Raw genomic sequence first — 24,153 nt, forward strand, 5'->3', positions numbered from 1 at the left:
ACAGGACGAAAACAACGAACGAATATGAAGAAAAATGAACGGGATATTTTTATTCATCGAAGGGATAATCGCGAAAGTACAACGTACGGATTACCAGAGACTTCCGCTCATGTTCGAGAGAGAGAGAGAGAAATCGAGATACGTTTGACACCGAGGAAATTGTTTCGGCGACAATTCCCTCGCCGCCGCTCGAAATTAGATTTCGAAAATGACGCCGCAGCGAACGCCCCCTGGCGGCTCACGCAGCAAGCTGCGACTCCATTTCTGAGAACGCAGCGCTTGACGTATCGACTTGACGTCAGTCGCCGATCGGCGTGCTTGCGATAACACGTAACTCCGAGCGAAGGGATTCGCGCGCCGTCTCTATCTTTCTCCCTCCGGTTCGTCCTGCGCGTTCGATGACTCGCGGAGGATCACGTACGCGGTGAGAGAGCCCAACGCACGTCGCAAGATGAAACGGGGAGGACAACAAGACGATGGAACCGAGATGCGTGTCGCGTGATAAATATATCGTCGATCAGTTTACGATCTCCTGACGGAGCGTCGGCGCCATCTTCCGTCGTTCGCCCAGCGCCGCGGCGATTTCTCAGATTGGCACCACTGGCGATTGATCGCGCATACGTGCGTATTTTACCCAGAATGCGCGTATCACGTAGAACCATGAGCACCATGGACGGCTCCGCTCGAATGTAAACAGAATTCTCTCTCTCGCTCGGTTATGAAGTGACACGGCCGAACGCGGTTTACGGGCAACGTGATTATGTTCGCATGTGAGCGCGGTGGATCGTCGCGAGACGCGCATAGATTTACCTCCGACCCGGGTCGTCGGCGGAGTGTGCGCGTGTGAGTGGACACCGAGGAGTGTGAGACGAACAGCAGCGACGGCAGGGATCGTCGTCGGCCGCGGCTCTGAGCTCGGACCCGTTGCGTGCACTCGCGTAAGATCTCTCTCTCTCTCCCACCCACCCTCTCTCGATCCGTCTTTCTCTCTCCCTCCGCTCGCTTCCCGTCCGCCTTCCCTCCTTGTGTATCCGTAATTCTCACGGTCGCCTAGGATTTCCCCGATATCCACGACGACGAGTATTCGGAACCGCCTGCGGGAACGACGACTCTTGACGTCCGCTCCATTGGGATGAGGAATTCGACAGGCGGACTCGTCGACGGAGCTGTTACGAGGGTGAGTTAAACTTCCATCTTTGCATCTCCTCTCTTACGCGTCCCGTTCCGTCTTCTGCGCCTTTGCCGCGTTTTAAAAGGCCGAACGCGAGGGGCTAGTCGAGGGGAGAGGAAAGGAGCGGCAGCGCGGGCGAGAGAAGAAAAGGGAGATAAAAGGCGAGAAGCGGAGAATGTGAGCAAAGCGAGCGCGCTACCGGACACATATTATCGCTGTTCCCTTTTCGCCCCTTCGGCCCCGCTCCGCACCGCCGTCCTCGGCTTACTCGTGTGATCATTACTGATTTTTCGGAACGAGCGCGTACATTCCTCCCCCTGCACCGTACGGAGTACGCTTTACATGTCTCTCGGCTTTCCTATTGATGCTCGTGTACATTGTTTCGCTCCGACACGCGCGCGCGCACCCGTGGCTGAACGCTACGGGTATACTTGTCCTTCTGGTACGTGTGTATGTGTGTGTGTACGTACGTCACGCGTTTAGGATTAGCGTTCCCGCCTTGCAGTGCGCTCTATCGACATATAAAGATGTTGGTGCAGCTCGCGCGGGTGCTGCATGCGGGCTCGCGCGCACACGTGTGCGTGTGTGTGTGCTTCTGTGTGGCGGATCGCACGCGAGTACACATTACGGGTCTGTTCTTTGTAGATGCGCCGAGTTCCACTCCGTCCGTACTTGAAACGAAGCAGGTATATGTTTGACACTTGTCTCTCTCTTTCCCTCTTTCTCTTTTCTCTCCTTTCGTTATGTGGTTTCAAAGATCTGTAAGATACAATTCCCGACACCAGTATTCGATCATATCTGACATTTCGGTAAATGAGAAAGAGAGAAGGAGGAGAAGGAGGAAGGGAAACGGAGAGATTATGGGATAATTTGGGAAGTGCGTTATCTGTGAAAAACGAGACCTTGCGAGTGTCATCTCGTGCGTCGCGCGAGGGTGTCTTATTACGCGTGTGCGTGGGGGTGTCCTTTTACTGGTCGCGTGTGCACGCTAATTTGCGTGTATACGCCCGTCCGTCCATTTGCTTGTTTCTCGTATCAAGTCTGTTGGCTCTTTCTCTCTCTCTCTCTTCGCTTCTCTCTTGTAAATCGAAATCATAGGTGCCTTTCGAGCCGCTACGCGGCCGCATGTTTGTCGCTCGTAAAACCCCTGCGGGCTCGATGTCATGCCGTTGCTGTCGCACCCCTGTAAGTCTCAAATCTGAAACTAAGGAAGACAAATACCGTCGACGACGGCATTTAGGTAAAAAGAAAAGGGAAGATTCGCCTTTTATGATCATACTTCTTCTTCTGCCCTTTTCTCGTTTGACGTGTTGGCTACCGGGAAAAGCCCCTTGCTGTCAGTTGCCTTCCTATACCTGACCGTTACTGACAACCTAAGTAGATCAAATTTCTAAGAGACCTTAAAGAGATCTACGAAGTATCTAAAAAGAAGCGTAGAACTCCTCTTAGACATCTTTAAGGCATCTTTTCGAAATTTGTTCCGCCTGGACAAGAACAAGGAAAAAGAACAGATCATCGCCCCTTTTTTCCTTCTTACAATGGGCAGTTGGTTTATTAAATTTTATAATACTTCTTTTGTTCCCTTTCTTCCGTTCTATTTCTTCCACTTCCTCCTGCTGACGACGAAAGACAAGAGATTGACCCTCAGTAATTATCGAGTCGGTTCTTCCTTCCAGATGCGTTCCACATTCTCTCGGCGGAGAATGAGAATTTCCCTCCGCTATTTCCTCGTTCCGAGTATTTGACGCACATTTTTCCCATCTAAATGCAGATGATATTACGCAGGCGCTACTGAAAGGTACAAATCTATAGAAATGTTCGCGACGTGTTTATCTGTTCCCTCCCGCCGGAAACGTTACAGATCGCGCTTCGATATCTAATCTCATTGTCCTCGTAAGAAACCTCGTAGATTTGATAATTGAGCAAAAAGTTTCCAAAGACATGGGAAATTGCGACGCATCGTTAGCACGTCACCCCAATTCTTTGCTTCTTCTTCGTTTCACTATCTAAAACGGCTCCGAAAGTATTTCGATGAAGATGTTCGATTGGGAGGGATGCGCTTTTTTCAGAACCTGTTTTCAAGCGATACCATCTGATGGCATCGATTTCTAGAAATCTCGGAAATTAAGCCGGCGCACAGAGAGCGCATTTAATAACGTTGTAGAAAGCGTATATTTTCTATGCGAGCCAAGTTATTTTCCCGGCCGGCTGTGGATTTATCTCTCGCGAAAGTGTAATCCTCCAAATGAGAAAAGCGCGTTCCATCCGAACTCCAATTTCCCCCTCCCCTCCCCCACCCGGGGGCTTATGCATTTTCACGAGAGGCATCGGCGATAATCAACATGTAAATCTCACGATTTAAATCGAAGGCTAAGTGCGACGTGTCGGCCGCAATAAAAAGAAGAGTAGGAGAGTCGCGCGTTCGTCGTGAATTGCCGGGATTAATCGTGATATCTAAGCACGCGCGCGTATCTAAGAGACGGATCTCGACAAGCGTAAAACTGAGAAAGGGAGGGGGGGGGGGGAATANGGGGAAATACGGTATTTAAATTTGCCGAAACGAGACGCAACGCGTCATATGTACTTTCGTTCGCTCGTTCCTTCCTTTTTCTCTCCTTTCTTCCCCGCGTTCGTAGAGCCAGGTCGCGCCGCGGCGACCTTCGCCGGGAAACAAGATGTGACGTCCCGCTCGTAAAATCGCGAGGTGTGTTTTGAACGTCGAAAAGGAACAACCGTCGCTCTCACGAGCGCATAGAATGAACGAGCGAACGAGTGAGATATGGCTCTTTCGAGGCTCCTTTTCGCGTCTCTCTGGGACGACGAGATGCAGAGTACAACCGTCGGCTGCCCGACGGAGCCCGTTTTAGAATTCCGTCGGTTCCTCGTCACGAGGACCGTCCTGGCGGATGGACCGAAGAACGAATCTCGTGATTTTGTGCTGTTCGTTAGTATTCAACCGCCGTCGCGGATCGCGGAACGCGGCACGGCGATCCGATGGGGTCGCGTTTTGCACTAAACACGCCGCGAGAATGTGGATCATGTTCTTTCTCCTTCTCTCTCTCTCTCTCTCTCTCTCTTGGCAATGCAAGTACACGGAGCGCCGTGGCGACGACGATGCGAGGCGCCTCGCGTCGAGCGACGCCAGGCGATGCAGATGTGCTGTGAAATCTTTGCTCTCGTACTTGCGTAATGCTGCCGATTCTGTCACGGATCGGTTATGTCATACTCAGTTGTACGATACGTGTACACCATGCGTTGTTCCACGTGATAAGATAAAGTATTATATTTAAGCGAATTTCCTAGTTATCGCGCTTAGATATCGTACGATTCTCTCTTTGTGCGTTCTTGGACATCCGGACGTCCGGGCGGATGGACGAGCAGAATAGGTGTCGTTACTCGGTATCGCTCTATTGCAATAAATATCGGAGATTCGCCGACTGTGGCCGGTCGGAGACTCCACTATTTACAACGATGATTCTCAGGATTACGGAGTAACGGTTTAATAACAAGCATCGCGTCGACGGCGCGTCGTCGCTTTTCAGAGAATCGCGCGCGATCGGATGATGACGATGATGATGATGTTGATAATGATAATCGCCTTCTCGAGGTGTAATCAGCCGATTTCGATAATTAAAGCTTTATTTCAAGAAAAGTGCAGAGTAGTCTCGGCGGCTGTACGATAATCGGCGATCTGTAATGGATATTTTCCGATCGCCGGGGAATCACCAGCTCTTGGAGCTGACGGTCTGTCGCCTGTACTAGGGCCATAAATTATATTCGAAGCTTCGAATTTCTGAACCTTCGACACGTTATATTCGAACAATGAAATTTTGAAGTGTGAAAATTCGAACATTCAAAACTTCAAGAACTGGAAAGTACATGTATTCGTTTTGTAGGCATAGTAAATAAATATTTACCGTCCTAAGGAATATAATTTTTTCGTGTATCGCGTCGTGTTGTTACGTATCACGGCAAAATTTGCATTTATCTTGAAGTAAAGTTAATGAGATTTGCTGTTCGTTATTTGTATTTTCTTAATTCATTTTATTTTAAACTATATTACACAAATCTCACAATCGGACTAAAGATACCGCAACGCGTAAGACGTAAAAACGTCTCAAAGACGTCCTTTGGAAGTCTTAAGTCTTTCGTCTACAATGCGGTCTTAGGAGAGTCATCGATAGATATCCACTTCACGCTGCAAATGCTTCGAAGCACTGTGTAGAGACCAGTCATATTCTTTCTTTAAGTGCTCCAAAGTGTTTGCAGCTTCAAGTGAATCTTGTCTACGACTCTTCTGCAACCGTACAGTAGTAGACGAGGCTTTATTTTCTAAAATGTGGTCTTAAGACGTCTTAATACGACGCCTTAAGACGTCTTAATATTATACGGATTTTGTCATTTTCTAATTGCACAGCATTTTGTTGCACTCTCCAAAATTAGTTCCATCAACAGCTTCATATTTTCGAATAGAGCTCGAGACTTCGAGATAATTCGACTTCGAATCTTCGAACTTCGTCGTCAAATATCGAATTATATCAAAGTTTCGAATATACTGAATAGTGCTACCCCCTAGTCTCTTTTTTTTCCTCTCGGCTGGCGTGTGAGCCGTGTATGTGCTCGAGCACGCCGCGGAATTCACGTGAAGCCCGGTCTCGGGTGTTTTTTAGAGAAACTTGTCATTCTCCGCGCTGAAGATATAAATACGCTATGGCGGGAGGGAGGGGGGCGCAGCGACGGCGCGTTCACGCGCGCCTCCTTGCTCCGAGAGCGAAGCGCGAAGAAGAAGCTGCCGTCGAAGCGACGATTCCGCTCTTCCGTTCCGTCTGATACGCGCGATTTATGCGAGGGTCGGACCCGAGAACGTTTCATGCTAATGTGTGTGTATGTGTGTGTGTGTGTGTGTGTGTGTGTGCCGACTCTCACCTCTTTCCCGGAACCTCGTCTTCCGCGGAATACTATTTTATTTTGTAATCCGCTTTTCGGGAATCGGCGTTACGCGTCGACCTTACTTACGTCGACGTGTATATGTGTCGACGGGAGGTCCCTCGAGCGCGCGCGTGCGCACGAGAAACCGGTCGTACTATTTAGTTTTCGCTCGAAACGTGAGCTCTCGAAGAGCGAGAGCGGCCGCGTGATCCGCCGCTCTCTTATCAGAGTTAGCTCATGCGAGTTCACAGTCATGCGTCAACGGCCGGCTCTCTCCTCCCCGCGTGTGTGTTTCTAAAAAAAACATGACGAGACAGGGAGAGGGATGTAGCGCTACGTCATCGGTCATTCGCGAGTGTCAATAAGTTGAACGATAATAAAAATTAGCTACGAGGTAGTACGCGCGGGCGAGCGCGCGCGTGCGAGGCTTTCTTCATAATTTTCTTATCGGCATCTTTACATCTTTTCGACATGTGTACGTGTTCCGCACACGATCGATCCCCCCGCCTCCTTTCCACCCCCGCGTATCTTAATTCGAGTAGCGGAGCGCTCGTGACGGCGTTAATAATGTTCACTGTTCGTTGCGTAACGTAACGTAAGGTTCTCGAATTGTAATTGTAATTGCCCATCGTATCGTCTTTTGCTTATGAACGGATAACTCGATCGAGGAATTATCTCTTAACCGATCTGCGGGAAGGGGGAGGGGAGGGCGGAATCGCGCGTGGCAGAAGGCGAATCTATGTTCACGGCTGGTTACTCCACGATGGTAACGAGAAACGTTCTCTTTAAATTATATACACACGTACCGTCCAAATTCTCTCATATTATACAAGGACTTAAGATAATTTACTTTTTCGTTAATATAAGTCGGTTGTTTCATAATGACGACGGTACGAGAAAATTCACCTGCTTTGTAATCGAGCTATTTGTGCGCAAATTATTCGAGGGATTTGTGCTTTAACTCGAGAGAGGGAAGTAAATTTGGGAATTGGACGATCCATATAGACGTTTCCTTCAGATTATATGTATGAATCGCCATTATAATTCTTTCATTATATAAGGACAAAAGATAATTGACTCTATTAATATAAGTCGGTTATTTCATAACGAGGGTACAAGAGAATTCACTTATAATCGAGCCATTTATATACGCCAATTATGTTAAGTTATTCGGGGGATTCCCCGGGATATATAAATCAAGAGAGGAAAGTAAATTTGGGAATTGTACGATCCGTATAGACGACGATTCTTTTAGATTATATATAACGAATTACCCAAATAATTTTTCTCATTATATAATGATAAAAGATAATTTATCTTCCATTGATGAAAGTCGATTGTTTCATAACGAAAATACAAAAGAACCCGCCCCATTTATTACAGAGCCATTTTATTATACTCGCATAAAAAATTACTCGAAATCTAATTGGGATCTAATCCGATTTCCCAAAGTAATTTATAGATTCTGATAAGAAGTGTAATGTTTTAAACATGCGATTCTAAGCAGGAAACGCAAATTCCATTTGACCACCCCAACGTTTCCCCAAGGATTTTTTCATTTCCCATTTAAATCTTACACATAAAATCGTGAGGTAAAAAATAGTATATGTAGCTCCAGTGATAATGGCCAGATATATATAAGCTAGACCCCAGAAAATTGTCTACGCTACGGGGGTTATTTTCGATTTACAATCGAAGCTCGGCGATTCCCGGCTGTCGTAATGCACGAAAATTGCGGCGGACGATTCGTCAGGACATCATGCGCGAGGAATGCAACGCGATCGATGGGCGAGAAAAGGACGACGAGGCGAGTTGAGCGGATGAAAATCGCGCTACGTCGCACTGCGCTGCCATTATCAGTTTTCCTATTATTCCGCGATTTGCTGACGCGTCGCCGAGCTCGAACGATGTGAACAACGACGACGACTGCAGTGGCCAGTCGGGATAAGCGCGGATTGAACTCGGGGAAAACAAGCGGCGTGTAAGGTAGCGGCGGGATCGATTTATCGGCGAGATAAGGCGAGCAGCCGGCGCGCGTGATACCGTTCTCTGATTTCGCCGACTCGCGAAGAGCTCTCCGCAAACAGGACTCCGATCGTTGTTTACGATGACGACGATGGATGGGGAATATCGATCGCGGCGCCATTCTCTCTCTCCCGCGTCCGTTACGCGATCGCTGCGCAATTTGCGCGCGCGCGAGACGGACTCTCTCGCATGAGTGAAATTGGGAGGAATACGAAATTGATTAGAGAAAGTGTTCGCACGCATTTTTCCTCTCCCGACCGGGAGTCGCGCGCGGGAATCACGCAGGGGAACGTACGCGAATTCCTCCTTATTACTCTTTATTTTCGGGCCGACGTTTTGTCTCGCCCGATGAATTGCGCGCAGACATCGAACGTAAATAATGCCCGATGCTGTAGGCAGCGTGATCTAACAACGGATTGCTGACCTTCGGTTATCCTTAATTTCGTTACACACGAAATACCCGGGGGGAAACGTTTGTTCATGCGAGGAGAGAGAGAGAGACGCACGGATTCTCGCGCGTGAACGCAAGTCACGTATCGCCGAATTATTCGTCGGGGTGACTTCGACTTGTGACGTACTCAAGAGAGGGAAGTAAATTTAGAAATTGGAGGACTTCCGTACAGATGAGAATACGTTATCGCAATTGGATAAAAAGTCGAGACGAAAATCTACGTGCGAGTACGGGTAATGTATAATAAAAACGTAATGCGAAAACAAAATGTAAATACGGAAAGAGGCGTGTTTTATTTTTCGGAAAAAGAAAAGGAGGAAGTTGCTAGTAGCGATGAAAAATCTTTTGATTCGCCAGTCAAAAGTTTGCTAGTCCAAACTTGAAACTACTAGTCTGCAAGATGGAAATAGAGATTGTAATCGGAGTTATCTGTGAAGCGCTAAGTCTTGACACTTGCCGTGAAATCACGATCGGCTTTTAATCCACAATTGCAAGAAGTATCGCGATTCTTGTAATTCTCGATAACAAAGAGAACGGCAACTTTTTCTTCGAAACGATTCTCTCAAATTGACTACGTATGTAGGGAAATATTTGAATTGGTCTGCTCACATTTACGAAGAAACTTTTTCATCCAATTTGCATAGTTTTTTTTTTTTTTTTTTATTAATTAATTAATAACAGTCGTATACATAGGCAACATTCGAAATCATTATAACGATGACGAATCGTAGCTCAGAGGCCAATTATAATTTCAAATCGGAAGAACGCAAAGACGCGAAATCGTTTATTTACAAACGACCCGTCTCAGAAATTTTGGACGTTCAGTTGAAGGTGATCGACTCTATTGTATTCATCAGACATATTTGACAAACAACATCGAAACTCATTGTTGTCGGATAATATTTACCGTCCGATCGCGCTGGAAATTCGCTCGAAGTCTTAAATTGGTTTCGTGTTTTAGTTGTACTTCTACTATATAGCTGTGAGTACTTATTTCCGTTCGACCAGCCCGATCTTCGGCTATTTCTAATTTCATTATAGATCCGACTCACCAGAGCACAGACTCCCTCGTTGTTCCAATCAATATCTACGACAATTGGTATCGTTATGATTTTTACGTCACTGCCTCACACCGATAAGTCTGGTAGCCCCGTCAATTTCATTATTTTTTTCCCCTCTGGTCTCTTCAAGATTCGTCTGCATCTATTTGCCCCCCCCCCCCTCCACAAAAAAGTTTTCTCTCTGTATCAATTCTTTTTATTTTCCGACTCATTACTAAGGTAAAAATATCAATGCCTGGACTTATATCTAACTATGGAAATTCTTGTTATTTTGCTCTTCAAATACGAATATTTAATCTTTAAATATCATAAAATATTTATATATATTCAATACATATATTCTACGTTGTACATATATTCTATGTTGAAGGTTTTATGTTGAACATTCGTATTTAAAGAACAAAACAATAAGAATTTCCAAGGTTACGTTCCCAGGCATTGCTACTTTTGTCGTACTCGTCCGTATGTAACGCGAACTCGTCTTCGATCGGTTTACAAAATCTCTGCTTCGACAAATTATCGATCCGTCCGCGCTTCTTTCCGTCACGTGTTCACAGATACAATATATACCCTTGTTGAGTTACACAGTCTTGTATTTCGCTTTATCAAGCCGAAAAGCATTCGAACTAGAATCAAACGTATGCACTATCTACCCGATGATTAATTGGATGAGTTTTATCACGAGAGAGAGAAAGAGAAAGCAAACGTTGTGTCATATCCTTTCATTCTCGAAAACTAAGGCGTCCCTTTTCCTCCCGAGTTTATCTCGTAATTTAGAGCGGATGTGTTGTTCATGAAGGAACCGAGAAAATTTGTTTGTAACAAACGTTAAACGAAAGGTGTCTCGAAAAGTAAGCGTTTTTAACCGATGATTATCGTAAGTTAAGTGTAAAGTTAACAAAAAAATATGAGTGGACTGTTTGAAATGTGTTAGATTTAACACAAAATCTGTTACTGTCAACAACACTTGTTTGTAACGAAAATACACAGCCAAGGGTATCGATCACGTAACTTTTTCCCCAGAGTGGAAACGTGAAAAGTGAAATGTTTTCGAATTAGGAACTTTTTACGAATTCACGTTAAAGGGGAAAATTAATGATCAATCTCCAGGGGTTCATGAATCTTCTCTAGCGTGAATTCGCGAAAAGTTCGTTTAATTCGTGCAAATTTGAAAATATTTCACTTTTCGTATTTCCGCCCTAGGGGAAAAGTTACGTGATCTATATATCAAGGTAACACAATGTATATGCAATGTCAAGTTGACCCATTTGCACGTATTAACTTCTACATTTGGCCCGCTCGTGCCTCTGCGCGACTCGTTTTTGTTAAATAGTAACTCTACATTTCGTTAAATAGTAACTCTACCGTTACGTATCCTATATTTTCCATTGGAGTGCTTTAAATACTGCAATGTCGTTGCGTAATTTTGACGTACAAAGATCGTGACGTGGATCGTGTGCCCGGAGAAAGATAGATCGTTTACTGCTGTTAAGTGCCTGCGGAGATATTCCATGAAAATGATTACGCTGGTGCGGAAGGAAACGATTCGAAGTTCGAAGGAAATCGCGTTGGATTTTCCTGATGTGCTCGCGCGCGAGTAATGACACGTCTCTTCGTGGAGCGCTGTACGTTCGGTACGCTCGCGAAAAATCTTGCTTGCTATCGGATTATTACGCAACGAGGAGGCATCGTAAATAATTTATTTCACAACGACATCTTCGCATCTGTTGAATGTGCATGTTTTATACGCGTTTATCGTTACGATATTTGTCGTAATGATTTTTTTTAATTGCTATCATCAATCGTAATTATCAATAAACGTAAAGAGTGTTTGATAAAATCCCGAATACATTACGCTTTGATAATACCGACGAGGAGGGCGGGAAGGCAAGGAGAGGAGCTGCCTGCGTAGGGAAAACGCAGCAAACTCGAGCGTTGCATGGAATTGAATTTATATATAAATATATATCGTCGTGATAACAAAATATATAGTTTACGAGTTATCGAAAGTGCTGCCTCCGTAAAAATTAACTACTCCGCATGTCACGACCTCAAATTCCCTAATAAGCGACGCGTTCTTCCCCGGAACTCGCATCCCACATTAATACGCTCCTCGTGCGTACGTTTCCTAGTTAGACTACTCTCTCCCGGTAGATCAGTTGTGCCCTAGCTCGGTCGCGGTTCACATCCCTGTCTTCTCATATCTCGTTCAATTCCACGGGACAGCGAGAGTTCGGCTCACGATTCGCTTCTTCGATTCCTCATTGAACCTTTCGAACGCGAACTCCAATCGTACAATATTTCATCGTCGTGCGAGAGGACTTCGCTGACGTTTTAATTCTGAACGAACCTTAACGTTAAATTTTCTTCTCGGTTTATTAACGTAAGTTACATAGTATGCGACGATACCGATTATTTAACCCTTTTAGTGCCGGGCGAAAAAGAGGTGCTTATGCGAAGATAACCGGCCGATTTTACTAGGATTTGGTAAAAGGCTCATAAAAACCAAACGAAAAGCAATATTTAAAAATTATTTATTTTAATTCTCTCGTAATGAAATTAGACTATTTATAACGTATTTTAAATTTATTTTGATAGAGATCTCTCGCAATGCGAATAGTAAAGCGCTACAAGGTGCGGGCCGATATATCGGCTCTGGCACTTCTCGCCGGTGTAGCAGGAGCCGATATATCGGCTCCCGGCACTAAAAGGGTTAATGAGGAGAAGGGAAAGAGGGAAGGAGAGAAAGAGATTGAGAGAGAAAATTTGAGAAATGATTAATTTAATAACGCAGACCCCGTTACACCGAATTAGCCAGAGATTCGTGCTCACCGAATCTATTTATTTTTCAGTGATAAGGGCGCACAATGTCCTCTACGATCGATGAACGTCCGACACGAGTGCCTGAGGAAATGAATCTATCGTATAGACAAGACAACGCAACAACAAGGAGACATGTTGGGCGCCGATTCGCTCTGGATGCCATGTCGTCAAAGTTTCCCACCACTCACGGCAGTTATACAAAATGCAACGATCGCGGTGCATTCAGCAGGACCGTTTCGTCGGAGAAGGACGACGACGCCGCCGACGAAGACAACGACGACGACGTCATGCTCGTCGTTACGCTAAGAAGCGAGCGACCGGATAACGCGGCTCGCTTGTCGTGGAACGCCTTGCCGTCTTCTAGTGCCTTTTCGACTGATCGATGTTCGCCAAGCCAGGAACACGATCGTCCCGTGTACAATGACAGTACAATGAAGCACCGAGGTCGCAGTCCTAGATGGAAGTGCGACGCGAGGATATACTCACATTTATTTTCGTCAGTTTATTCGATAACGAAGAATTGCTACCGCCGTGTATTCCGATCGCACAGCCTGTGGAGATACGACCACCCGAGGGGGAGCGATTTCTCGCGAATCTTTCTCCCTTTCGTTTGCATTTTCTTCCTTATGATGCATATGACAGTTCACGCGGATTCCATAGATTCCATAGCTACCATAGACGACACAGATTTCATAGACACGTATACACCTATAAGTAAGAAACCCTGCGTACAGGGTCTGTCAACACCAGGAGGTAAGTTTCCTTGAGATATATATATTTGAATGTGTACAATTGGCAGATTATAGGTTGCAACACTTATGTGCTTAATAGGAAAATTTGTTCTTTAGCAAATCTCAGAGGATACATTTTTTTATTATTGAATAAGAGTTGCGTTGAAACAGATTGATACGATATTCGTTGAAAACAGATATTGCAATCTTTGATCTGTCAACTATGTATGTGTGTGTGTTTTTACAAAATCTCCACTTAAGGATGTATTGCCCCGTTAGTACGGTATTTCCAGTGACGCATCAAGGGACCATTCATTAATTTAATGATTCATCGAGCAAATATTTTACTATCTAGATAGTAAATTAGTTTGAAACGAAGTTGAAGTAGACATGTATATAAACAATATCACAAAATTATTATTTTTTAATTTTTCTTATTAATGCTATATTTGTGCATCAGTTGGTCTAATAGAGATGCACAGATGATAGAAAAAGATATAAGTGTTTAAATATGTGCATATATATATATATCGAATATTATTGTAAGTTATAAACTTTACACCACTGTATTTTCAAAACAAAATGGCCATTAATTCTGAAATTTTTGTATTTCTACATATTAGTCTTTAATAGTAGTTTTTCATTAAAATCTTATTTTTAGTTTAGAAGATATTAAAAATAGAAATAAAAAATAGCACGCTAATCTCTCAAGGAACACGTATAAAAAACATCAACTTTAGTTACAAATATCTCAGTTCTCAAGTAGTTAATCTTCTTCTAATTGCAACAGTAATGAGTTGGGTAATATTTCAATGTATATACAGTGCAAGTTTCACTAAATTCTTCTCAAACTCATTTCATCTTACAACTTTCTTTAAGGCTTCCGTGTCCTCGCTAGAACTGTCCTTGTGTGATTACCTCAACAATCAATAAATAGTCGGAAATTAGTGTAAAATGCAACTTACGTTTTTAATCTATCTTTTTTTCATCATTTCTGTTACGTTAATTGTTAAGGTTACGGTTACTTATTGATTGTTAAGGTTGACGTAAAGCGTCATTTTTACACACAATGCAGATCAATTTGTAATTTTTTCATTATTTTGATTTATGAGCAATACATCCTTGAATATTTAATAGAAATAATTCAAATACGTGCGTACATATCGCACCTGAATGATTATTGCGAAGAAAGAATTATCATCAAAAAAGCGACATTCGAGTTGACTTTGTTTTACTTCGGTACACGCGCGTCACAAAGTACCGTATAAATTCTGATTCACATACTTATTGTAAAACACAGAGATAACGTGCTACAAGCTTCGATGTCTCGCACGCACGTCCTGCCGATGTGCCACAATTATAAATAAAACATACGTCTTATCTCTCCTTTTGGAATTCTAGTGTTGAGCTAAATGCATGTATCTATATTTAATGCGCCAGCGGTACAGTTCACGCCGAAACTACCGCTGAAATCGGAGAGTATATGCCGCGCACGAACATCGTGTTTTTTTTGTTTTCTCAAACGCGCGTTCACGCACGTGTGCGCGTTATATGTCACTTTATATACATATGTTTGTAGAAGAAATATGATTCAATTGGGTTTAAAAATGTCATCCGGTCGGTCTGATCGTTCATAGATTTCAATTACTTATTAATTAAAGCACTTACGGAAGAATATAAATATGTTTTACAATAATTAATAGTTTTAACGAACTGTACGTTACGTTGTCTCATTGTTTGTACGTTTTCTGATGTAGCATTTTCATTCTTTGCAGTGACTAGGCCGTATGGTGACATTAACATCGAATATGGCACGAAACCGCTGAGGATTATGTGTATATTAGACCCCGAACGGGTTGCCGAAAAGTACCCGGGTAAAACCTCAGCGGATCTCTATTTCTTACGCGACGCAACCTTCGTAGACAGAAAGTTTATCAGTATAATCAACGAAACGGCGATACTGCTGGAGATACCCAATCCGGAGCCCTCCAAAGCTCTTTATACTTGCGGCTTACGCGTAGACACTGGGTTTCATAACGTAGCAGTTTGTCTCAACGAAGTTGCAATTGGACGTAAGTTATCGTGCTCACGTAACCTCGATTTTCGTATGCACGTTGTAAATTCTCCGCCTCATGCTATGTTTATTTTTCATTTTATTATAGACAAAATATTTATCGCGTTATGTAACATTACACGGACAGGGTGCACATTATAATTATATAATGTAATGCATATAATATATTTGATCATTGCGCGTACGCGCGTGTGTGTGAGAGAGAGATATGAATTTTCTACTGGTACAGTAACGGTGCCCACACATATTTACTCTTATCAGCTGAACGACGTTTTACGGAGACAACATTGCGCATTGATTCCATTTTCGCTAGAATTACGAATGAATCGTTTGATAGAATGCGTCTTAGAAGTCGTTTTATTATCACGAGCAATAAAGATAACTAAGCAAAGGGAGATTCCTGTGACGTTAAAAGTTATTCGTCGCGCGTATATTTTTATTTCGTAGAAGTGTGCGTTATTTATACGTGGGAAATACCTATGCTTTATACCTGTGTGCTGTATATAGTAAATTGCATTTGATACATCGAAACATTACGTTTTCGTTCGGTAGATTCCAGTTTGTGTGACGTAGAATTTTGTTTCTGACGCATCGAGTGAGATGTATTTGTAATCGTTTTAAAAGCAACTTACGTTCTTCTTTTTTTTTTCACGTAAGCAGTTTATCTGCTATTTATCTTGTTTGTTTTGTTCTACAGACAAGCCTACGAAACCGATAAGCTTCAATTGCGTATCCGATAATTGGGAAAGCCTGCATTGCTCGTGGGTACCGGTGCGTAATTATGTCAAGACAACTTACAACCTAACGTTCACATTGCCTGGAAAGCGCAGCCGAAAAATATTCCCCTGTCCGAAGGATATAAACGAAACGAATAAAGACGACACGAAGAAGCTCCAAGATGTGGGCCCGATAGATAAAAACTCGTGCTATTGGGACACAAAGACCAATCCCATTTATAGACAGCCGTATGAGACGTACACCTTTATATTGTTTGCGTTTAATCCTTTCGAGAACGCCAGCTTCACGTATAAAATGGATCATTTTTCTAACGGTACGTAAATCTTACATAGGCATACTATTATCTTTTTGTCTGTGAAAATATAGAATCGATGAAAAATGTCATATAATTCATATATGAGTGAATAAACTCGTTCAAGAATTTAACTGTCTCAACAATGTGTCATACAGTAACTGTGAGTAATCAATATATAAGTATATTATAAATATATTATAAGTATAATGTAAGTATAATCTAAATATTTGACATTCGCTAACAATGTTGTGTCGCTGCTTCAGTTATTCCACGCAGCCCATGGGACGCGAGGGTGATCAATATAAGACCGGACAGCGCGAGGCTACGATGGAGCCTGCCGTTTCCGTTGCAAAACTTCCCAGCCGGTGTGCACCACAGAATCATGTATCAGAATCAGCTGCACAGCAACAGCAAGAACGCTACCTGGACGGTAAGATAAGAGCCGTCGGTCTTTGCATTTCAAACGGCGCTTTTATCGCGTCAACGTGACAATTTGGCGATACTTGAATTTTACATAAAACCCCGCGATAACGACGACTAACAGCGCACGTTGTCCGCAGGTTATCAATATCACCGACAAGGTGCGCGAGGAACACAAAGAGTACCTTCTTACCAACCTGGACTGTGGCTATTGCGAGTTCGACGTTCGCATTCTTCTGAAGAGCGCGACCGCCGAAGACGTTGAACGTATGTGGAGCAAACCTGCCGTCATCAAATTCCGAACAATGTCAAGCGGTAAGTCTGCTTCGAGTCGACGTGACGAGATCCGTCTTTCATTCTCTCTCTTATCACGGGTTGCAACGTAAACCACAAAATAATCGTAACTGCTGGTCGATAATCCGTGCGATTATAATTCCACCCAGTCTGTGTCGTACGACTAACCGTCCTCTTCTTCGACTTCAGCGCCGAGTTTTCCGCCACGAACCGACATTGGTAGCTTCGAGATCGTGGAGATCGACGATAAAAGCAGGGACGTATTCCTATATTGGCAGAGGATACCGCAGAACCACCAGAACGGAGAGAACTTTATGTACGAGGTCGATTATGTGGAGAAGAACGGTGTTGATGCAAATCTGAAGAACAGGAACTCCACTGTTGCATATGTGAAGTACAATATAACCACGGACAGCAAGTATCTCTTTAAGATCGCGTCGAAAAATGAAGTTGGCCCGAGCAGTCGCTCCGAGATAATCGTGCCAACTCAATCCGAGGGTGAGTACAACAAAGAAAGATTGATTCAAAGCGAACCAGATGCTGTGTGAAGTGTAACCATTGTCACATCTTGCAGTCATCTCACTCGAACCGAATGCCTTCACGAAGATTGCTTACAACGAGACGTTGTACGAGTTGTCTTGGAAACCGCCAATCTCCGAGAACATCAAGAACTACACGATCTTCTGGTGCGAAGACATCCGTGATCGTCCATATCAGTGCACTGTACGTATCTATATTTTTCCTCCAGTTTTCACTGAACGTTGCTTTATCCGAGAAATAGAAATGCTTACGAAGTATGCAATAATAACAGCGATCTGTCCTAAAAGTAGACCATAATAAGAGTATATACAACACTTGCAGTTAACTATTGAAAAAGGCAAGCCAATGGTCGAAACGTTTAGGGATATATTGCTCATAAGTCAAAATAAGGAAAAAATTATGAAGAACTTACAAATTGATCTAAGTTTCTTGATAAGTACTAAATTTATGAGTGGGCCCCCTTGATACGCCAAAATGAAAATACGGCATAAAAACGGGCAACACATCCTTATATTATCCAAGTGCATTTATAGTTGTTGCGTGAGTTTCTCAGGAAAAATCAAATTTTACAATTGCTCACGGATTGATATGTCACTTGCAGGGTTATCTCGATTGGGTACACGTGCCGAAGAACACCACCATGTACAACGTGACCGTGTCTAATCCGTCCAAGGTATACCAGTTCGCGATCTCCAGTAACACCGAGCGGACCAGCAGCGGCATGGTGTGGGCCTCGTGTACTGTGATACACAACAAGGTAACTAGCAAGATGAAGGACGTGTGGATAAACAGCATCGGTTCGAGATCCATCGAGGTCGGGTGGAAGCTGGACTGCTCGGATCGCGTCGGTATCATCGACGGTTTCAACATCTATTACTGCCCTATTATATCGCCTTACAAGCAGCAATGTCAGGAGAACACGAGGAAGAACATCACTATCGTGGCCGGGCCGCATACGATACACGGCACCGCTCGTGAGCTACAACCATATACCACGTACATGTTATACGTCACGGTCTTGACCAAGTTCGGTGAGGGTTCCAACAGCGACTCTCTGTTCAACACCACCCTCGAGGACGCGCCTAGCACCCCTCCACAGGACCTGCAAGTCGTGAACGTAACAAACACAACGATTACTCTCGAGTGGAAACCGCCTCAGGAGATGAACGGCGTGCTGAGATACTACGAGGTGCGGTACAACGGTCGCGTGCTGAAAGTTGAGGATGCCGACGTGCTTAGTATTCAAGTAACGGATTTGGAGCCGTACACCAAATACAACATCTCCGTGCGCGCCTGCACTATATCGTGCAGCAATGTGACATCGGTGGAGCAGATAACGGAGATCGGCATACCCGGCAAGATACACTTGCCTTACGTCTACTCGACGAACGGTAGCGAAGTTGTTCTCAAGTGGTACCAGCCGAAGAACAGCGGCGGCCCGGTGCACTATTACGAGATAATACTGCACAACAACCAGCATATCCAGTACACCAACGCGTCAGGTGAAATTTAGAGCTAAGAGGGAGAAACCTGATGACTCGTTAGTCGCGGATTCCTTCCGTTCTTTCGTATACATGAGGCAATTGAACTCTTATGCACTTGACAAATATTGAAGATTTCCATCCAGACGCGTTCTTTTTGCATACTTGCGTATCATGACTGCTGCTTTGGAGAAAGCAGCGTTGTCAGCTTATTTATTAAATTATCAACAGTCATGATGCACAAACAATGTTCCTATAATTGGAAATTATATGTATGTATAATAGATATATATTGTATAATAGACATCTTTGCTATCTCTAAAACGATTTTTTTTTTTTATTGAAAATGTCAGTCTAAAGCGGAATACATTTGTCATCCACGGGACCACACCAGGGTTAAAACCGATATAATCAGATCTTACAATCAGACTTAAGATCGTGTTAAGTTCATTTTCAGATATTTTACGTTTCATTGATTACAATGCACCTGAAGATGAACATAAAACGGTCTCAAATATAAAATATAAAATCTAACTGTGAATACCGTCCTAAAATTTTTTTCTCCTCGGTCTCCTGACCTTCCAGCCGCTGCTTTGTAACTCGAAAGAAAGTGTTGACGAGTGGCGTGTCATCAGCTTTCCTTGTTGTATCTATAAGTTCTTGGTATGTTCCCGAATCATGTCATGATTCAGTCTTTCGTTGTAACAGAGGCAATGCATTCTCTCGTATGAGCAGATGTTTATTTGAATATCTCTGTGTTCGTATTGTAGAAATACGACTGTCTATTCCTGACTGCAAGGACGTCAGCGATCCGCAAGAGCCGTCTTATCTCTTCCGAGTCAGAGCTGTGAATATCGTTAACGAGACACAGCTGAAAGGGCCTTGGTCTGACCCGGTAGAAGTAAACTGTCACTCCGACGGTGTGTATTTGTTTCTTTCTTAAACACAGTAAGCTACTTTACGCTAGTTTCCAGCCGCTAATCAATCTCTCGACCCGGCAAATTTCGCGACACTTACCAAAAGGTTTTTTAAAGTCCCGGAGGGAGCTTTGGGAATGTAACAATTGACAGTATTTCACATGCGTTGGAAATTTGAAAAATAAACACGTACCTTAGGGACAATTGAATCCTCTCGTCAAGATCGAAATTATCGGCGATAAATTCTCACAGTTCTTTCTGTCTTTCTTATTGGTTGTTTGCCTCCAGATATCTTCAATATCTTTGTTTAATCCTTTGAGTGCGGCGCTATTACGCAAAAACGCTCTGTGTGGCAGGGATTCGAGGGGATTACTGAACGTTTCAACTGTGACTGACGATATCGTCAGGCAGAACAAAGATAAAAAATCAGTGTTCTGTACACTTAAAGCAACAAAAATCTTACAATTGTAATCATTGCTAACCATCCGAAAGAACGGGTATGCCGACGATAGTCCCTGAGAAAACGCCGGTGATTCATAGCGAACTCGGAGCACACATGTGCACTCGCAGCATTCAAAGGGTTAAAATAAATTGATTCGAGATGTTTATATCGGCTCTTTCGATATTCCACACTGTCTAAACAGTCCTGCTAAATAGAGATCTGAGTAAAATTTATCTATATATTCAATATATATACATATATATGTCTGTACATTTCTGTATGTACGTTAGACTAAGTTTAACATAAGTTTACGCTTCGATATTTAATTATATATATAAAGAATCTCTTTCTAAACCTAAGGTTAAGTAACATATTTACGATTATATTGATTTTGTGCGGTAAGTATAACAAACAAATATTAGAGAGTACAAAATTTCCTTGTGTAACAGGACCGTCCTTTGCAGCATGGCTCATGATTTGTATCACCGGCATTATCGGAATCGGGGTGTTCTTCAGCTGCCTCGTATATGGTTCGAGAAGGTAAAGAAGCAAACGAATGAGATGTAATTGCAACGCTACCATCCAGTCCAATTGAGTCACTTTTCATCGACAAGTCACTAAAAAATTTGCTATTGTCCAAAATGGATCACGAAATAGTCATTCTTTTCCTCGGTTGCCGTTAAATTTGTAAAATATATAATTCGCAAAATATGTTTCGTTATTGTAAACTTTCAAACCGTACTGTAAAAAGAGCTCGTTATATATTAAGTGACTCAGAGATAAACATAGGAAGATAAATGTTGTTTTTTTTTTTGCTTAAATGGTTTTACTTAGATGAAACAAATTTCTGAAAGATATCCCAAAGACGTCCAAAAGACGTCTTATTTTTTTAAGTATCTTTCAGACGTCTTAAAGAGGGGTATTTAAAAAATGTATCTCTGAGTAGTTACTCTCAGGATTTGACGAAAAAATAACGTCACTTTTGTCGCTATTTTAATATCTGACGAGTCGCTTTTTGTCACCTTTCCGCGAAGAAGCAGTCATTATTTCATCACTTTTGTCCCAGTGACTCGCACGGCAGCGCTGTAATTACAAAATGTAAGATCTAAGTACTCTCGTCGAAGCGAGTCTTATGCGTTTGCAAATTAATTAAAGGCGAATGCGCATAAGAGTCGCTCGTACAGAGAATTGATTGATGTTCAGCCATTAATGTCTCCAGTTTTACAATTCAACGCGGTACTCTATGCTGTTTCTTTTGCAGGATGTGGTCGAAGTGCAGGGCGATGCAAGACGTGGAAGTGAAATTACCGCCCGGGCTCGCTCCGAACATAGTAAGTGAGACATATCTATCTGTCCGAATAACAGTACTTGACCTCTCGAGTGTCCCGCATTCTTCAGAGCTGAACAATCTCGTTCAGGATGGAATACTTCGAACTGTCGTGCGTTGATCGATGGGACAAAGAATATCTCGTTGAGGAATCGAAAGCAGCGAACCGGGTCAAATGAAATTGTATTAATCACTGTCACTGAAAAATATATGAGAGAATCTTAATACGAGTACTTATTGCGGCGGTCGATAACTGTTGTTCGTCTCGAGCATTCGCGAGGACACATTAATGGCACTCGAGAGGTCAACGGCAGGCCGCTTGCCGTCTCGGCGGCTGCTCGCTGCAAAATCGCGCTGCGGCTAACAGAAAACCTGTCTCTGGTCCGCGCAGAAACTGCTGCCGAGCGTCGGCGAGCAACACATGCGACAGCCGTCCGCCGATTCCAGTGGCTGCTCGAGCGCCCAGGATTCCGTCACCTCCTCATTGACGACCAACTCGCAGGTCTCCAACGACAGCGGCACGGACATGGCATCGGACCCAGCGTCGCCGGACAAGTTGTTGGAGTCGCTGCCAAGCTGGGAGTCGAAGAGGGTGCGGCAGAGGAACGTCGGTAACGCACGCTCGACGGAGAACGGCCAATGGGAGTCGTACGTCAAGGTCGCCAAGTCGGGCGAGCCGGTGCTGGGCGAGACGCTGTCGCTGACGCGCTCCACGCCGAACCTGACGGAGAGCGCCGGCTGCACGACCTCGCAGCACACGTGGTCCTCCACCGGCTACATCAGCATGCCGTCTTCCGAGGAGGCGTCGTCCAATCCCAGCCCGGTGCCGAGGGAGAACCCGTTCATCGTCGGTGCCGTTCCCGGCACCGCCGCCAACTACAGCGTCGTCGGCTCCATGCCTAAGCAGAGCAAGCCGTGCGAGGAGCCGACGGCCGGCGGCAGAACGGCCGTTGGCGACGCTCTGATAACCCTGCAGATGGAGGCTACCAAGTCCTCGAAGCCGTACATCGCGCTCTCCGCCTTGGAGAAGAAGCTGAAGAAGTCGAAGCACGCGGCCGACACGTTGGATCTGGACGAACTGACCTTCGTCGAGCCGGACAAGTGCAATAATAACCCGGACGCGCAAGCGCCCTCGCAATTCGACCCAGACGCTGACAAGATCTCCAAGCCGTACGTGCAGACCGGGCTGATAGACACGCTGGAGAAGCAGTATCTCTTGAAACCGATCGTCGACACGAAGAGGAACCTGCTGTGCGGCTCCTTCATGTCGACCGGCTCCCACGGCAAGCCCTTCGCACCGGCTTCGTTCCTGCCGTCGTTCCCGCCGACTCCCGAGTCGGCTACCTCGTCGAAGCCCTACGTCGCTGTGTCGTCGATCACGGAAGAGATGACGCCGACGTCGCCGGCTCACGCTGCCAACGAGTCGCGGAGGCCGTACGTCCAGCACGCGATCCCCGCTCTAGCGAATTCGAAGTTCTCCTCCAAGCCGTACACGCTCGCGAGCTTGCAGCAGCAACGGGAAAAGGCGGATTTGTGCGCGAGGATGACGGACGACGACGAGAGCTGCAAGAAGGTCGACGACAAGAGCGCCAAGGTAGAACCGAACAGGCCCGTCTTCGCCAAGCAAAGCACCGGCTACGTCACGCTGGCCGAGAATCCCAGCTTGGGCAAGCTGAAGCCGGCGCCGAAGCAGCTGGAGAAACCGGCACAGCAGCCGTCGACGACGACCAGCCAGTCGGCTGACGGGCAGTACAGTAAGGTGACGGTTGTGCCAAGTACAATGTAGTGATGAACGAACGACGGACGCATTGCGTGCGTTTTTCCCTTCCTCACGACGGACCGCCTGAGTGCCGCGCCGGGCGTGCGCGCAATAGCGCGCCCGCGGCATAATTGGCGGACCCGTGCGTACCGTCCGACGACCGCGCGGAGATGAACTGCGACGCGGTATTCGCTTTCGTCGGATCGTCGTCGTCGCGACTCGCGGCCGACCTTGAGATGCCGGAGGACCGTGGCCGACCGAGGAAAGAGTGTTCGAGGGACACTATTTTTTAAGACTGAAACTTAATTCTTAAGGAATACCGCGTACGAAAGTACACTCGCGTCTTGCCGCCGCCGGTGAAACGGTGGTTGCGTCTCGGTTTGTGGGTTTCATTGCTTCACTCTCGAGGACGACGCGAGCGAGCGAGCTTGGCCGGGGCGAAGCCGAGACTGTGTGTTGTAATTAGCGATGCATCAATCATGACCGGGATAACGCCGATGTAAATGAGCGATCGAGTCACCATGCGACGACTACTGCGGGGCAGTGAACGTTTCAGGATGTTGTTTCCGTTGCTGTTGTTTAAATTTGACGCCACGAGAGTCGCGAATCACGGTTCTCTCTGCTCCCCCTCCCCCTATCTCCTTCCCGCCGTGCAGTCTGTAGAATCCAATGATG

At 44.9% G+C, this 24,153-nt stretch overlaps 1 protein-coding gene across 5 annotated transcripts; it reads left to right on the forward strand.

The window, feature by feature from the left end:
• The first annotated feature begins 306 nt into the window (after window positions 1–306).
• LOC106747764 lies at window positions 307–24,147 on the forward strand. 5 transcript variants are annotated; one of them, XM_014625643.1, is made up of 13 exons: window positions 307–1,177; window positions 12,490–13,213; window positions 14,967–15,263; window positions 15,963–16,316; window positions 16,562–16,728; window positions 16,859–17,033; window positions 17,202–17,510; window positions 17,587–17,735; window positions 18,154–19,054; window positions 19,804–19,953; window positions 20,842–20,932; window positions 21,654–21,723; window positions 22,111–23,505. In XM_014625643.1, the coding sequence occupies exons 2-13, from the start codon at window positions 12,505–12,507 to the stop codon at window positions 23,503–23,505; spliced, it is 4,767 nt and encodes a 1,588-aa protein (XP_014481129.1). In that variant the 5' UTR covers window positions 307–1,177; window positions 12,490–12,504. The 5 variants fall into 5 exon arrangements, with proteins under 5 accessions (XP_014481129.1, XP_014481130.1, XP_014481131.1 ...); XM_014625644.1 differs by lacking the exon at window positions 307–1,177 and adding an exon at window positions 5,956–6,049; XM_014625645.1 differs by lacking the exon at window positions 307–1,177 and having other exon boundaries at window positions 12,505–13,213; window positions 22,111–24,147.
• Window positions 24,148–24,153: the final 6 nt, after the last annotated feature.

Source organism: Dinoponera quadriceps, unplaced genomic scaffold, assembly GCF_001313825.1.
Source record: "Dinoponera quadriceps isolate SergipeBrazil2010 unplaced genomic scaffold, ASM131382v1 scaffold1395, whole genome shotgun sequence".
Lineage (NCBI taxonomy): Eukaryota > Metazoa > Arthropoda > Insecta > Hymenoptera > Formicidae > Dinoponera > Dinoponera quadriceps.

What these genes read in the sequence shown, in the direction of transcription:
- LOC106747764 (XM_014625643.1), top strand. Translation starts at nt 12,505, where the DNA reads ATGTCCTCTACGATCGATGAACGTCCGACACGAGTGCCTGAGGAAATG. An exon ending in CAACGAAGTTGCAATTGGAC is followed by an intron (nt 15,264 to 15,962) that starts GTAAGTTATCGT and finishes TTTGTTCTACAG; the next exon opens with ACAAGCCTACGAAACCGATA. An exon ending in CCGGGCTCGCTCCGAACATA is followed by an intron (nt 21,724 to 22,110) that starts GTAAGTGAGACA and finishes TGGTCCGCGCAG; the next exon opens with AAACTGCTGCCGAGCGTCGG.